Source organism: Notolepis coatsorum, assembly GCF_963971535.1.
Source record: "Notolepis coatsorum genome assembly, chromosome: 20".
Lineage (NCBI taxonomy): Eukaryota > Metazoa > Chordata > Actinopteri > Aulopiformes > Paralepididae > Notolepis > Notolepis coatsorum.
This window is the reverse complement of record NC_140184.1, coordinates 62,652,093-62,670,074: the sequence shown is the minus strand read 5'-3', so window position 1 is coordinate 62,670,074 and position 17,982 is coordinate 62,652,093. Positions and strand designations below refer to the sequence as shown.

At 41.3% G+C, this 17,982-nt stretch overlaps 1 protein-coding gene across 2 annotated transcripts in view; it reads right to left on the bottom strand.

Moving 5' to 3' along the window:
- Window positions 1-17,982, bottom strand: part of LOC311247327 (E3 ubiquitin-protein ligase AMFR-like) — a 99,924-nt gene that overhangs the window by 15,596 nt on the left and 66,346 nt on the right. Inside the window, exons 8-13 of one of the 2 annotated variants that reach the window (XM_084337688.1) lie at window positions 17,500-17,633; window positions 13,109-13,219; window positions 7,918-8,117; window positions 6,491-6,660; window positions 3,984-4,118; window positions 2,035-2,222 (exon numbers count right to left, since the gene is read on the bottom strand). In XM_084337688.1, coding sequence (XP_084193814.1) covers window positions 2,035-2,222; window positions 3,984-4,118; window positions 6,491-6,660; window positions 7,918-8,117; window positions 13,109-13,219; window positions 17,500-17,633 — 938 coding nt within the window. The remainder of the gene's footprint in view (window positions 1-2,034; window positions 2,223-3,983; window positions 4,119-6,490; window positions 6,661-7,917; window positions 8,118-13,108; window positions 13,220-17,499; window positions 17,634-17,982) is intronic. The other variant, XM_084337689.1, reaches the window with a different exon arrangement.

Sequence of the window (17,982 nt, the reverse complement as noted above, 5' to 3'; positions counted from 1 at the left end):
TGGCACCTGGACTCGCCAATTTTTAATAACCAGCAATTACTTGTTGGGCACAAGCCGGTTAATATTCCTCAATGGCAAAGGAGGGGAGTTCATACTCTGGAGGATATTTATGATAAGAACGGCCTCCGTGCGTTTCAGGACTTAAGAGAATTTTATGATCTTCCCGGCGAGTCCTTCTTTCTTTACCTTCAACTAAGGTCAGCGCTGAGGGCGCATGGCGTGCCGTGGGCTCAAGCTTTGCACCCACACCCCTTCCTCAGGCTCATAGTGGACAGGACGACCTCCAGAGGGTTTGTCTCAGACTTTTATACGCTCTTAATTCAATCCACGTATAAAAATGTATCATTGGATACAATCTGGCGTGTGGATATCCCGGAGTTGGACCCCGAGTTTGACTGGGATGATGTTTGGGCAAATGTGGCATTATCTTCCCGCAACCCCAATCACCAGCAAATTAATTTTAATTATATTCATAGGACCTATCTTACACCTAGGAAGCTATTTGCTATGGGACTGATAACCGACTCTCGGTGCACTTTGTGCTCTCAAAAGGCCACTGGCACTTATATGCATATGTATTGGGATTGCCCACCAGTGGCCCGCTTCTGGAGGTCAATAGCGGACAAACTTTCAGATCTGTGTGGCTTAACTATCCCATTCACAGCTGTTACGCTACTCCTGAACGATATAACAACACTACCCGCGTCCGTACAACTGAAAAGGGTTGTCCTAGCGGGCGTCACAGCAGCGAAGAAGCTAATAGCAATGAGATGGAAGGAGCCGGAGAAGCTCACAGTGATTAACTGGTCCCTAACACTGTTGGATGTGATTTATCTTGAGATATCCACGGTGCGGATGATTGGGGTAGGGCAGGCTGGGATTGACCTGTGGTTCGCAGCAGCTGAGAAGGTCAGGACCGCCGTGTGCGGCTGAGCGGGGTTGGGGTGCTTGTTCGGGGGAGTCCGGCGGTCTCATGGGAGGGGGAGGAGGAAATGTCTTGTCTGTCTTGTCTTTTGTTATGTCCTGAATTTAACTGGGGATTTATTGGGGGGCAGCTATTTAGCTATTTCTTCACTATTTGGTCATTTATTAGATAGCCCCCCTTGAAACCTTGAAATTTTGAAATAAAAAATTTAAAAAGGTTGAACTCTATTTTCTTTTCTTTTGTCTTTATAATTTATAAATTGTTATTCTGTATTATTATTGTTTTTGTTATTTTCCTGTGAAGTTCTGTGTATTGTGATTGTGGTTAATGTGTTGTCTTGTTTCATGTGATTAATAATAAAAAAATGTGATAAAAAAAAAAAACATTTCCTGGCCTCTGATTAGCAGGCAGCCTTCTACAGACTTTTCGATGAGGAGCACGGTGGTGGTGTTAAGTTTTCCAATGTGACCCCAGGAACACCATTTGTTGGATTTGTTGTTAAGATTCAGGCCTGTGGCAAGCGCTGGGCTTTAAAAGGTGATACAGAGCTTGCTCTATTTCTGCTGGACAAGCTCTCATTTTCTTTTGCCTACCTCACCTTTAACCACCCATTGGGACGTGGTGCATGACACAGTACATGAGATAGTTACTTAGTTACTTCCTGTCTCCATCATGCACCATCTCATAGGAACCTGAGAAAATATGGGAGAAGCACAAGCCGAAGAACTCCCATCCCAGAACCTCTCGTCTATGGGAGCTGCCTGTATATTCCTGCACATGTGATGTCCCTGCTCCTGGCCATGTTATAGCACCATTCTGGACAATGGATTCATTCAGCATCCCTTGTAGGCTTGTGAAGGAGGCCTTTCTAGCACAGAGTCCTACTTTGATCTAGGGACTGAGGACACCCTGTGGGGGGAGGGGGTGAAGCTCTTTCAAGGGCACTACCCTGATGCAACTTTAAAATCAACACAGACGCTAATAAAGATCTACCTTTCCCATGCAAAACCAAAATAACCTTTATTTTGAAGGTACAGTGTATAATACTAGTACTCCTGCTGCCTACGTGACAGTAGATGCACAAGCCGGTTGGTGGCGGAGGTACGGACCTGCGTGCTTGCTGAAGCAGCTCGTCTTTTCTCTGCTTCAGCATCTTCTGCCTCTCCTCGGCCGACTTGGAGAAACGGCTGCCTCGGACCTCTAGATTGTCTGGCTCGCTAGGAGCCGCCTCCGACGCACCGCCGGGCCCCTGCTCCTCAGGGGATGGGTTGACCTGTAGAGAGGCACGCTCCACTGCCTGAAGGAGAAAACACACACATGGCGGTGTAAAGAAGCATGTTGTTGTTTGTTGACTTTCGGTCACTTCATGTCACATTGGAACATGGACCACTAGCTTAACACTTTGGTTGCCTAAGGTTAAATTAATGATATACCATAGATTGCCAGCGCTATTTGTCTATGGAGAAAGTCCCCTTCTTTGCAGGGCTATAACTTTTTAAATTCTATTGCTACATTGCCATTATTAGGGCCCATTCAAAGTCCTATATGTATTGTTCATTGTGTAGCAACGTTAAACTTTTTCATTCACACATATTCATAGTAAAGTATGGTCTAATGTATAAGTATGTTTTCATCTCTTTCTGCAGCTTTCTCCAGAACGTGATATATAGACCCAAATGCATTATATTGATGATGAAATACAGTTTGATGGCAATCAGCGCGATATAAAAAATTCCAACTAGACGTACTTCTAGAAGTTACTACACGTCATCTGATGTTGACCGGATGGGCGAGGGGGCGTTTATAATTCCGTGGGCAGCGTTATACCAATCATCTAATGTGGGTCAAATGTTGATAATATCAGTTATTATCGAAGACGGTAACGTTACACGCTGAAACTCACCCCAGTCTCCGCGCGCCGTTGGGCGATCATCGTCGAGTAGAAATTTGATCATTATGGGATATATTATTACCCGGTCCATCTCCAGCTTGTATAATGGTATATACGTCCAAATCATGTTGTTTATCGAGTTATTGGCAATCGATCGCTATGTAGTGTGACGAGCTAGAGTGCCGGAACCTATACCGAGTGCCCGGAAGTAATATGGCCGACCAGCAAAACCTCTACTGCGCTTCCTGTTAAGCGGTTGCGCCGATCGGCCACCAGATGGCGCTCCTGAACCGCCAGAGAGCTCAGTGGGTCCTGCTGGTGGATCTCAGGCCAGCGGAGGGACATTATGAATCCGATCGCAGATTTTTGAAATATTGATATAAGGACGCTGTACAGCGTCCCCCGGCAACTTTAGCATGGCCAGGAAAGACGTCTAAAGACGGGTCCCGGCACTCAAAGTGTTAAAACTCCGGGACAGGTGTTTTTGGCACAACAGCTAGGCTAGCTGGTCCATTCCATTAATTTGTGCTAAGCTAGTCGCTTGTAGCCGGACGGCTTTCTAACGAACACCACCATCACATTCCACGTTGAAAGGTGCACATTGTGCAAAACCACCTGCCAATCAGAGGCTGGGAAATATATATATATATATGGAATATGGAATATATGTGGAAAAGCAAGCGGAGCTGGGCTTGGAAAGTGACGCTCAGCTCACTGGCTCATTTCTCTGAAATTGCACTCCACTTAAGGCTCATTTTAAAGTGTGTGTGTGGGCTAACGTTTGGGCTTTCATGATCCGTCTGTCTTATTGATCAATTTGAATACTTACTAATACTATGTTAACAGTTAACAGTTTGTTAACAGTACACTGTGCAGGTTTAGCTCTTGGTGGCAGCATTGTGACCAAGGCAGCTCTATAATGGCTGGGGCCATACAGTAGACACTATATGCATCGTTAGATAATGTGCAGAAGAAGCACCTTTAGCTTGCAGTGTGTATTTAGGCAGCAAACACTCTTGACTGTGTTTGGATATTGCTGTGATCTTTCTCATCCAAGTAACATACATGTAGCAGTGCCGTATTATTTGGTCAGCCTTTATTTACATCTTAGCATACGGAGGAATTCAAGTGTTCTGGGGTTTCTTTCTCTCTGTTGGACTGTCTGACCTGTACAGGGAAAGGCACCTGGATGCGTCCTTCCAGGATGTTGTCGGTGGTGACCTCCACGGAGCGCGTCAGCTGGAGGTCCTGCAGCACCAGGTGGTAGGGCACCTGGGGGAACATCTCCTGGATCTGGTGGGCCTGATGACGAGGAGGTGGAGAAGGATGTGGTGGTGAAACGGGACGGGAGGGTGAAGGTGGTGGTGGTGAAGGAGCAGAAGGGTAAAGAGAAGGAAGACAAAAAGGAGTTAGAGTTGATGGTGCAGCGGGAGAAGGAGGAAGTGGAGGGGGACACAATCTTATACATAGTCATCATCCATTTTATGAATATTTGTATAGAACCAGGGCCCTCATTTATCAATGCTGCGTACACACAGAAATGTGCGTAAACCATGCGTACGATAATTTCTAAGCAAAGATTTATCAATATGAACATGTGATTGAGATTGTAATCTTGCGTTATCGGAGTTGTCACACGGTGTGCTCCGCGGGGAGCGTGTTTTCAGAGATTGGGCAGATATACAGTATTTTCAGAGAGCATGGAGTGGCTCATAAGTAGATTCCGCTACCCGAGACACATTCTCCTTGATTTGTACCGCAATTCCGGACCCAAATTGGAGCATGAAACAACACGCACAAATGCCATCTCCGTGCACATTCAAGTCCTCTCCACCCTTGGATTCTTCTGGGAGATCGCTCTGGCATTTCCCAACCCTCCACGAGCAGGATTATGCCCGCAGTGTGGGGTGTCATAATTTCCCCAACCCCCAACTACATACAATACCCATATCAATAATAACAGCAGGCCGGGGTCAAGAGAGAATTTCCCGCCATCGCCGGGTTTCCCAACATCATCGGAGCAATAGACTGTACCCATATAGCTGTCAAAGCTCCATCAATCAACAAATTCAGTTATGTGAATAGAAAGGGATTCTACTCGGTCAATGTAGGCTACACATAATCTGCAATGCGTATTTGGCTGATACGTTTCGTTGCCGGTGGCCGGAAGGAACACATGACTCGTTCATTGTGCAGTACTGTGGGAGTTCGTCTCCATGGAGACACTGTTGAAGACGGATGGCTTATTGGTGAGCGTTACCCATTCAGGCCTAATTTTATATTTTGTATCTGTAATTAAAATATCACTTAAATGCAGGTGATCGGGTTATCCACTGAAGCCATGGTTAATGAGCAACCCAACGACCCAACAGGAGTGCAATTATAACCCTGCACACAAGAGCCATTGTAGAGCGCACAGTTAGCCTGCTCGTTTGGCATGGGCCAGACGCAGAACACCCACCTCCAAACGCTGCAGCAATTCAGTCAAGAGGATCATACAGCAGTTTTAAGTAAGTCTACCCTTGCAAGATCTTAATCTAACTTAAAGAAATCGAAACGAAAAAGGGCGTTTATTTTGCATTATCGCAATGACTCAAAGTCTCAAACGCAAGCGCAAAATAGTGGTTACGAGTTTTTATTCTCCATTGGGTTGCACAGGCAGCAATTTGCTTCAGTGACTCGTTAATTTCAATCATTACAGTGCAAATGCCGGATTGACATTTCTGTCAATGTGCTGGTTCTGGAAGACTGTGTCAGTCAGTCAACACCCTTGGCTCCCTCCTCCTGGGTGTCCACGAGAATGGGCAACTCAGCAGAGTTGTCTGTGAAATTGACAACTTAATTGGATTTATTTATATTTTAAATATTTAAATATTTTAAATCATACGATTCATACGAAAACTACTATTATGTATGTAGTGTGTCATGTTTCCAAATAAGATTGTTCACAACAAAATAATTTCTACTTTCAATTAGTTGGTTAGATGATCTCCGTGATCAATCTCGCTCTCAGTGAAGTTTCTCTTTTTAGTTTGCTTAGCCATTATTCCACATTCCACAAACAGGCATGTTCCCATGGGGGTGTTTAATTACCCTATATGGTTAATTAGGGGTGGTTCTGTATGCAAATACTTATAATCGTGCATGAATGTATTGTCATCATACAAGTACAGTAGTAACAGTACAATAAAAACAAGTTGGCATCTAACCAGAGTGCAAGGTATAGATAGACAGGAATATATGCAGGAATATATGCAGATATAGATACATATATATATACAGTATTTACAGTGCTATTGTACATGGCTATCAAACAGTGTTATATGGGTAGACTATAGGTTGAGGTAGGTAGTTTTATATATGTTTTATGAGTATTTGTAGGGAATCAGATAGACGTATATGTTTTTGGAGGTCAACAGATTTTCCCCTCTATCCACATGGGCCGATTTCAATTGTTGTTAAGAGTTTCTGGCCAAATGCAGATCAAAAGACAAGTTAAGCTTTTCACACACAGCTACTTTCAGACAGTGTTATCATGAGCACAGGGGAGCTACACCACCATCCATAACAAATCAAAGTCAATCAAAGGATAAATTAACATAAATTATCAACGGAATTACTTTGCATTAAACATCACACTCCCAGTAAGATTTTAGAAGTATCATGTCGGCTACCTGCTGTGCGTCATCACCCTCCCAACCAGCAAGGCCTTCAGACTGCAGAGTCAGACGTGAACTCACCATGGCGTTGAGTTGAGAGTTATTGGCCTGAACGATGCCTAGGATGTTAGTTGTGTGCATCACTTCCACTGAGAAACTGGGCAGCCAGCTGGCAATGCGGGAGCCTGCGAGAGAAATACATGTTTCATTGTCGAGCACATGACCTACTTGTCAGAAATTAAGCTCAGACACCTTTATTTGGAATAGTAAGACTCTAAAGAGCTTCATTGTGTTGGCATATTTCATTATCAAGGACTTGATCATTTTTCTCCATGTTTTTTTAACCCTTTGTTCTGATGTGTGGGTTGGAGTTTGGCGAGTATAGGGGAGGGGTTGCTACTGCTGGCCACACCTTAGCTTCTGCCAAAAGAGGTCTGGTTACTAAACTCAAAGTTACCCCCAAATAATTTAAACTAAGCACAATACCAAGCAGGGCTCTTTTGCCTAAAGATCACTGTTTGACAGGATTACAGATTCTAAATGTAAACAAATTGAGGGTCATGTATGTCATTAAGTTAACCCTCTCAAGGGTTCAAATAAAGTGTTCCTCTGAACCCTTCAGATAACTATGAACGAATCAATCAATCAATCAATCAATATATTGATTGACCACAGGACACGGTGTGTAGTCTGCTGTAAAGTAAAAGAAGAAGAAAACCACAGGATATGCTCTGTGTTCTTGGTTGAACGTACAGATTTCTCAGGGTTTGAACATTGTTGGAAATATTTGGGATAATGCAAGTACACAACTCAATAAAACCTTTTTCTAAATAGTCGCAAATTCAGGCAGGCAGGCCGCGGGTTGGTCTTAGGGACGGGCACGAGTATTGTCTGTATCAATAGTCTATGAATGGTACGCAAAGTGGGCAACATGTTGTTGGCACAATTTGGAAATGCACAAAAACAAAGTTTTTATTTGTTTTAGCTAGCTGTTTTTATCCGTTTTAGCTAGCTGTTTTAGCTAGCTGTTTGTATCTGTTCTAGCTAGCTGTATTCCAATGTAACAAACTTTTCCCGGTAACTTTCCCAGGCTTCCACTGTCTTCTTGCAACAACTCACACCTTGCAGGATTTCAGAGCGAAAAAGATTTGTTTCAGTGGCAGAAACAAGCGCATTTAGTGAACGTACTTGGTAACCAAAACACTTTTAGATTTTCCATCAAAAACCACTTGAGTTCAGTTGAAATGGCAAGTACTCGATTACTCACGCCCATCCCTAGTCGGTCTAACTCATGGGCGGCAGATGGATGGTGGGTTCCCTCTGGCCATGGCGGCAGGCAGAGGGGTAGTGCCTTTTGCATCGTGGGACTATACTTGGTGCTTGTTTATACAAGTATCTAAAAGATATCCATTCTGAACACATTGTGCCCCAGCCTGACTCACCATCAAAGTGGAAGAAGTGGTTGTGTTGATTGATATGGGGTCTGGCGTCTGCAGCAGGGCCCCCGGGGCCCATGTTGTCCTGCCTGGGGCCCCCCTGCTGCTGGCCCCCCCCTGCCTGGGCCCCATCCCCATTAATGTTCAGGGACATCCGACAGGTCGGGCACGAGGTGTCCTGCTCTAGCCAGGAGCGCAGGCAGGAGCTGGGGGAAAACATAGAACACAATCATACACACATAAATACGTTAACTATTGAAATTTCAATACAACTTCAATACGATACAGCATCTTCAGTACAACATATCTCTATGAATTATTGTCAGATTATTAAGAGGTCGGGAGCATTTAGATGGCTGAACTGGGACGTGTGAAACGCATTATGGATGGAGATCATAAATGGTGTACCTTATATGTAGCAGATAAGTGTGTCTTCTACTTAAACTTCTGCATAATTCAAAACACTGACATTTGCACTACTAATACCAAGATGTTCCCTGGGTAAATTGGATGCTATTCGGGAACCATTTGTAACAGATGCACAAGTCTGGCCTCTTTTGAAAGGAAACACTGGGTCTCATTCCCGAACGAAGTTAAGACAAAAACATTTCGTCTTAGCCAGATTTCGGCCCATTTAAGAGATATTAGGGCTGGGAGTGGGAGTCCCCAAATTTTCCTGAGATCAGATTTGATCGTGGCTGAGAGCAGATTTAAGAGTGCTGAGAGCACTGAGGAGCACTCTTAAATCTGCTCTCAGCCACGATCAAATCTCATGATTGATTGACAAATTTAAAATGTCATTATAACTTGACAGACTGTGTTCTCATAGTGATTCCTTCACGTCAACGCTACAGGCCTCCTTGGAATTAATTACTTAATCATAATTAAAATAAATATGACAATATTTGTACGATAAGAAATTACGCATTTGATGTCGGAAAAATAAATAATATGGATTCATCTGATCACAGGGCAGCTGCTTAACCATATCTGAACCAGCTATTTTGGACAAATGTATAATTACTTTAATTACTCAGATATTCAAACACAATTATTGTGAAATGATTGAAAATAATAATTATTTAATGCCTTCTGTGGAATTTGTATTTCTTATTTGTTACACATCTGTTTTAATGATTAATTATATACATTTGAAAGAATGCAGGTCAACATGCAATGTATCCCATTGATTGGTATACAATGGGACAGACCTTTGTTTGATTGATTGAAAACTTTATTAACAGATTGCAGAATGGGTACAGAACAGTACAGCTCAATTACATAAGGGGATGCAGACCAGAGAAAGAATTTCGTCTCGTTTACATCAGGGTCCCCCATTTTCAATTCATCGTAACATATATGACACACACGACACAGATAGACAGTACTGCTACATCTATACATTTATGACATACCAGATTTGCAAATACAGTACTGTTTGTGATACAAAAAGAGTCCAGAAAAGAGAGTACATTTGACGTAGAAACTGTTGGAGGAGGTTGGGTAGGAGGGGTGGATGGGGGATAGACTTACACTGTACAAGCAAAACTGTACATTGGAATATTGACAAAACCATACTTGGTCATTTACTGTACATTGGAGGGGGTTGATATAGCTATACACCTGCATTCCTTCGAATATATCATTAATCAATTAAACTTATATTGAAATACACTATATAGCCTATACACCAACACTGAAATGACAGTGGATAAATAAATAAGAACTAAAGCTAATCGGTGGAAATAGACTGCATTAATATTCCATAACAAGTCTTGTGTGCGCCTACGAATGAACAGTAGCCTATAGGCTTAATTATGGAATAATAAGCCATACTGCGTTCATTCATTACGCCCGCCGTAGGCTATATATATTATATTTCATTCATTCATTCATATACAGTACTGCGCGCGCGTGCGTGTGTGTGTGTGTGTGCGTGCTGCAGCAGGTGTACCGCGAGCTGTATATGATGCCAATACATTAATCTAATCTAGTTTTGATGGCACGCAAGCGTGATTACGAAACATAGCCGCATTTCTCGGAGACGCTCTCTGATTGGCACTGACTGACGCTAGGTTTCGTAATCACGGGGCTCGCAAGACTCGCAAAGCACTTCCGCCATTCCATTTGCACACAGCTGCGTCACTAGTTGCCTTATAAGGAGCTCTGGAGGCGGTGTTTTGTATGCAAATGGCCTGAACGGGAACGCGCTTTCGAGTTTAAGACAGAATGCCATTCTCCAAGCAGATATCAGATCATATAATTTGTGCAACCTTTTCAGCCACTTAAGACATATTACCAGCACGTTCAGGACTCAGAGTGAACTTGTCATTGATTATGTCTCAGTGGTTCCAAGATAAGTCTTCCAGAATATATCTTTGAAAAATTTTCAGGAATGAGACCCACTGACTTTTCTTCCACAACAGGAAGAATCAGAGTGCTATTGTAGAGTTACAAAGGTTTGAACCGACTAAGGATTTGTATAGTCGACTTTGATTGGCCAAAATGTGCCGATAGTCGACTACCCCCCGAATGCAAAAAATTTAAGAAATATTATAATTATTTTTGTACACGTGATCTCAAGAAGGTGCTGAATGAGCTCAGTGGCAATTTTTCATGTCTGGTAATTTTTTGCATGGTGTTATTCACCATCAAAGATTACAAAAATATATATATTATAAATAAAAATTATTTATTCTCCTTTGGTTCATCACAATTTACTCAAGCCTAGTAACAGACACAATATTTTGGGGACACTGGAAATACATTCCCTGAGATCCATAGATGTCCCTAGATACCAATAACATGCAAATTGACCTTGTAGAAGTGGAGCAATCTTCCATTTACTTAGGTATGTATTTTTAGTCGGATTTTCAGAAAATAGGGCTCAACACATTGAGCGCCATAAGCTTCCCCCATCCTTCACTGTCTAGCGCCAGCTTTTCATGAACATTTTAGAGATATTTCACTATCTTTGCGGAGCTATTGTATATTCTATATTATTACATGGCGTTTTAACATTCGACGAAATGCTTGATTGTGATTGGTCAATAGCCCCTGACAGCGGTGAATTATTTTTCGATAACCACCGGTGATTATTGTTTTTCGCAGCTGGAGCAATCAAGCCCACTGACACACACTGTTTCAGTGCAATCAGACACACCTGCCGGCTGCCAGCGATAATAATAATCACTTTATTTGGGCTGACAGAGCCACAGAACAACTGCGTCTGCATTTGATCTCGTCTTGTCGATGGTGTAAAATGAATTAGGTATATTGTTAGTAAGTTAGGCATGTAATAAGCGGAATAATGTATAGCCTATACTCGGTCATTGTCGCAAAATAATTGACCTTCACTGACGTTTTAAAACACCTCGGCGAGGCGCCTCTGTATTCTAAACTCTGTGTCGGTCAATTATTTTGCGACAATGACCTCGTAGCTATACATTATCCCTTACTTATAGCTATGGAGACAATAGTATGGCTCATTTGACACACTATTTCTAGTCCAACATGTAAAAAAGAGTTTGTTTCTACACACTGTAGTTTGTAGTTTATTACACGCTAAACATCGTCCATTTCCAAGATAATCCAGTCTTTTTCCATAGATCGCGAGATAAAACGCATTATATGCAATAAGCCCAAACCGTTCTGGTTGATCCCCTGAAACCCCAAATCAAAAAGGTATATACCATGTTGAGAGAAAACGGGTGTTCTGGGGGTGTTTTTCAATGTAGGTGATGTATAGATTGGGGGAGATGACCACAGCTAAAAGGGGCCGGGTCAGAGAGGTCGAAATGAGCAGGAGGTGGTTCAGAGCGAGCAGGAGTCACTGAATAGCAGCACACTGCCAGCGAGAGAATGTTTTGAATTCCGATCCAGAACACATTGATAAGAGCGAGTGTGGGCCCAGAGAGCAGGGCGGAGAGAGGTTCATCTTAATGAAACAGTAATGAAACGTTTTGAAATGTGTGAAAGGTTATTAGCAGTTGTCATGACAGCGCCGCATGACAACCAGAAGAGGGGCGGGCTATCGTTGCTATGACGAAGATCCTATAAAGCGGACAGTGGTTCCGGGTGTAAGCCAGACCAAGAGCGGCTAAGGGCAGACTACAATCTGACTAGAGACTCTCTCCTCTCATCACGGAGAGGGGGGGGGGGGAAGGATGCCACATCATTATTAGCTTCGGTTACCACGAGGATGGTCTTGGCTAACGACCAGGCCTGACCACCATTGGACTGAATAGCAGAAGGACGATAGCAAGGACGATACAATTTGATAACATCTGATTATGAGGTTCTGTTTATTGAATAAACAACGCTCTTCCAAGTCTTACCCCGAACATGCGATCGTTACAAAACGTTTGGTTTATGTCCGGTAAAGTAAGACACTGTGATCGTTACATAAACATGTTTCAGGTTCGGTAAAATACATAGGGGGTCCTTACCTTAGCCAGAAGGTAATCCAAAAAAAATAATTCCAATGATCCCATTGGTGATCGCGATTACTCGTTTATATGTAATTACACGTGTTTACGGGACACTATAGGTTTTGAGGCAAGCAGATCTGCTAGCGATTGCTTTGGAAGAGCTCCTCCCCCTCAGAGCGAGTCTTGATAGTCCGGTTCATTCATTGCCTCTCCTGATCCATTTCTTTCTGAGTTCCAAAGGTAGTGCCACCTGGTGAGATTCGATCAGCATTGCAATTCCAACGTAGGCAAATGAGCCAGGGACACATAGAATGATTCGGATGATGGTTTAGAACGGGGATCAGAGGAAAAAGATCAAAGGATCAAAACCAGAGAAATCTCGGGTATGGCGCTCAACCGCTGGCGAGATAACCCGACAGTCTGGTGCTGATGAGTTAAGAGTTTAAATTAAATAAACAATTTAAATAAATAAAAACACTCAAAATAAAAATCAAGACTCAAAATCTCCAAGTACTGGCTGTTATGTTCACCATAAGGAAGACTAACAAAGGGTTCCACCCCACAAAACCTTTGTTTGCTTTTTCCACAAACATTAAAGTATAAAATCCCCTTTAGTTAAATCTTGGCAAGTGAGAACAATTTGCACATAGCTAAGAAGAATAATACTTGCCAAAGGCTAGCATGCTAGTAAAACCTCCATCCATACATGCATGGCATAGCATGGTATGGTAAGGGCCTAAGGGGGTTGATCACTACTGAAAACGTACTTGTGGAAGAGATGACCACATGGTAGTTTGCGTGCCGTCAGCATGGAATCCCAGCAGATTGCACAGTCATCGTTATTGGCTGCCAACTCCTCAGCGGTGGCGATTGCAAATCTGCAAAGAAAACAGATAGACATAGTTTTAGTCACATGCTGTACACACCTCAGAAGTAAGTCCAGAGGAGTATAAGGTGTCTTTATATGTGATGCAGTCTATCATTTAGTTTTGAGGAGTATAAGGTGTCTTTATGTGATGTGTTCTATCATTTAGTCTTGAGGAATATAAGGTGTCTTTATATGTGATGTCTTCTATCATTTAGTATTGATGAGTATAAGGTGTCTTTCTATTAGGGGTGGGAATCACCAGTTTCATCATGATACGATACGATATCGATTCTTTGGACAACAATACGATATTTGCCGATATCACAAAGTCTCTCACGATACAATACGATACGATTAGATTCAGGTGCCTGCGATCGATATGAGATGATATCATATGCCCATTTAACACAATCAGTTATGAGACTCGCCACAGGATTTTCAAAATAAGAGTATCGATATGAATCGATCTTATTACATCACATCGATCCGATTCGATCGTTGATAATTACATCGATGTATCGATCTGGATCGATGTATCGTCCCACCCCTACTTTCTATGTGATGTAATTTATAATTTAGTCTCGAGGAGAGGTGTCTTTATATGTGATGTAATTTATCATTTAGTATTGAGAGGTGTCTTTATATGTGATGCATCTTATCATTTAGTCCAGAGGAGTATAAGGTGTCTTTATATGTGATGTAATTTATAATTTAGTCTCAAGGAGTATATGGTGCCTTTATATGTGATGTGTTTTATAATGTAGTCCAGAGGAGTATACGGTGCCTTTATATGTGATGCAATTTATCATTTAGTCTCGAGGAGTATAAGGTGCCTTTATGTGATGTGTTCCATAATTTAGTCCAGAGGAGTATACGGTGTCTTTATATGTGATGTGATTTATCATTTAGTCCAGAGGAGTATAAGCAAGGTGTATATGTGATGTAATTTATCATTTAGTCTTGAGGAGTATAAGGTGCCTTTATATGTGATATGTTCCATCATGTAGTCCAGAGGAGTATAAGGTGCCTTTATATGTGATGCAGTCTATCATTTTGAGTAAGTCTATCAAACGTTTGTAAAATTGTAGATTTCTTTTGCTGTTGATTTATTTTTGGGATATTTACCATGTTTTACTAAAACAATATATTGTCTTTCTATACATGTTATTGATTAATATACATATAAATATAACTTATAACTAGTGCTGTCAGGCGATTAAAAAATTTAATCTAATTAATTACAGGATTTGTAATTAATTAATCTAATTAATCGCATTTTAATCGCATAACCATTTTATGCCTGATATTCTATATTCTATAATCATATTTCAAATTGCATGTGTCCAGATGTCAGAATTCAGTACTGTATCTACAAAACCTTCTGTTTAATCATATTCCATATATTAATTTGCTTAGATTTTTCAGGTCTGGTCAATTTGAGCATGGTGTTATTCACAGTCAAAGATAAAAAAAAATTATTGATATTCTCATTTGGTTCATTACAATTGACTAAAAATAAAAATGTCATTCAATAAATCACAGCGCAGATTGATTGATTGAATGAAAATGTTATTAACAGATTGCAGAATGGGTACAATACAGTACGGCTCAATACACACAATTGTTAAGGGGATGCAGACCAGAGAAAGACTTTCGTCTTGTTTACATCAGGGTCCCCCATTTTCAATTCATAATGAATTGTAAGTAAGGGTGCATCTTGCACCGTGCAATCCATTCTTTGTGGATCTAGCCCACAGTATTTCTGACACTGGGTATACATTCCCTGAGATTCATAGATGTCCCTAGAATCAGATACCAAGAACATGCAAATGGACCATATTAAAAAAAAGTCTGTAAATGTGTATTCTACATTCTTATGGAATGAATGAGATACAAAAAAAAAAAAAAAAAAAAAAATTATAAAGATTTTTTTTTTAATTAATTTTGAGTTAATTTTCATAACGCGATAATTAGCTGTGTAATTAATTAATCTAATTAACGCGATAAACTGACAGCCCTACTTATAACACTTCACAGCAGCAGCCTTATCCCTGTGTTGTTAACATAAGTAACCCTGGGGAACATTTTCTAAACAATGTATAAAACTTTAAATGTGATTTCAGATTTCAGATGCTTGGGAGTGGAAATATTCCCTACCATAGGACAAACGGTGAAGCACAACTACACAAAAATCCAAAACAAAATCAAAGACGACCTTGATAGATGGGCAAAACTTAAAAACACAGTACAAGCACGGATATCAATAGTTAAGATGGATGTACTACCTAAAATCAACTTCTTCTGTTCAATGCTACCGTTACCCCCTCCAGAGGGTTACTGGAAAAGATTACACTCCTCCACATACAAATTTATTTGGAATAACAAACCACCACGTATAAAAAGATCCACCGCACAGAGAAATAAAGCAGATGGTGGCATGGCATTTCCAGATTTTTTCCTATATTTTAAGGCGTACTCATTAAGTCCATTGACAACATGGTTTGACTCCCAAGCATTAGCATCCTGGAGAAAAATAGAAGAAAACATAGTAGCCCCACATAGACTGAAGGACATAGCATACACTAAACTACCAATCAAGCACTGTGAACGGAAATTTGGCCCCATAATTACTCATGCGATCCGGATATGGCGTGAATCACAAAAAAAAAATCCTAACCCACAAAAATGGCACAATCATACTCCCTTATTCAATAACAATGCTCTCTTAATTGGAAAACGACCTATAAGATTCCCTATATGGGAAGAGCAAGGCATACACTCATTAGGGGATGTTTTTAACAAACAGGGTTTTTGTAGTGATAAAGAAATACGCAAAAGATTTAATCTCACCAAGTCCACATGGCTTTTTCACAAACAGTTAGAGCTATGTTTGAAGTCTCACGGTGTTCCATTAGACAGACCAATTGAACACCACAGATACCACAAATTCTTCTACGCAAGAGAGACATCGAGAGGTTTTGTTTCAGAATTTTATCATCAATTACTAACGTCCTCGTATGAAATCCTCCACCTAGACTCAGTCTGGAGGAGGGATATACCAGACCTGGAAAATGACTTTGATTGGCAAGGAGCCTGGGCAAATCAACCCGGATCATCAACAAATCAATCTTAACTATATTCACAGGACATACTTGACTCCTATAAGACTGTGCCGAATGGGGCTTAAACAAGATTCCAAATGCACCCAATGTACAAATGGGGACGAAGGGACATTTATGCACATGTATTGGGACTGCTCACCAGTTAAGGCATTCTGGAAAGATGTGACCCAACAAATATCAAAACTCGTATCTTGAAATATACCTGTACACCCCTCGGTATTATTATTGAATGATGTTTTTGAGTTTGCAGTGAATCCACAGCTAAAGAGATTGGTTTTATCGGGTATCACAGTAGCCAAAAAGCTGATCGCATCACGCTGGTTTCAACCGGAAAAAATTTGCCGTAAAGTTTGGTTTCTTACATATCTCGATGTAATTTACCATGAAATACCTACAGCAAGAATTCTGGGTCTCAATGAATCCAAAATGTCAATGTGGTTAGAAGTGGTGGAGAGAATAAAAGCTAGCTTATAATGGTAGTGTCTGGTTAGGAGTGAGGGATAATGGAGGTACTATCCAAGGAGGGGTCCGGGAGGGGGGGGTTCGAGCTGGAGCATATGTGTGTAGGTTTTTTTTTTTAGATAACAGGTATTATGGGTATATCTTATATAAGACAACTAACTAAAAGGTGATCTCATTGGATGTGCCCTGACAATTAATGCTTGTATATCTTATCGTGTGTTGTCATGTTTGTTTATATGTTTGTTTAAAAAATAATAAAAAAATAAAATACAAAAAAAAATAACTTTAAATGTGTCTGGGGGTTAAAGTGAAAATCAAGCAAGCCACATATGAGAAAAACAAACAGGGATGTGATCAGGACAACACGCCTCATGTTCAGACAAAACACAAGACCACTGAAGAAGAACACAACAAGGAACCTTCATAAGAAAGTAACAGAGGGGGCGCCCAAGTGGCGAACCATGTAACGCGCTGCGTCGCGAAGCGGCCGACCCGGGTTCGATTCCCGGACCCGGCGTCCTTTGCCGAATGTCTTCCCCCCACTCTGTCTCCCGTTCTTCCTCTCTCTCTCTCTACCGGACTGCCCGGTAGTAAAAACAATTAAAAATCTACCAAAAACATAAAAAAAAAAAAAAGTAACAGACACAGTAGTGTATCCAAAAAAACAATTCTGAAAATACATGAATAAATAAGATATAATCTTCACCTGGCCTCCATGTTGTCGATGACGCGGAGGTAGTTCTTGTGGCGACGGATGCGGCGCTGGACCTCATGGAAGAGGTAGCGCAGCTGCATGAAGATGACCAGGCTCGCCATGGACAACCAAATATTACCAAAGAGCTGAGGGGTGGAGACGAGACAGAGAGAGACAGAGAGAGAGAGAGAGAGATACAAAAAGAGAGATAGAGTAATAGAGACAGAAAGAGAGATAGAGAGTAATAGAGATACAGATTACATTTATGAATTGAGGTGACATAAATCTAATCCTTTCAAAGACCATCTCAAAGCTTCTAAAAAATTAAGAAAGAATTGTTTCAGAATGGGTTTTGAGTTTTTATTTTTTATCATGCCATTTGGGCTGTGGGGGTGCTTAATGTCTGAAGGAGTCGACTGAAGGCTTCTTGTCCTCTGCTAAAGCATGCAATTGGTCCACTGATGGATACATCTTGATAGGGACCTGGGCTTGAAC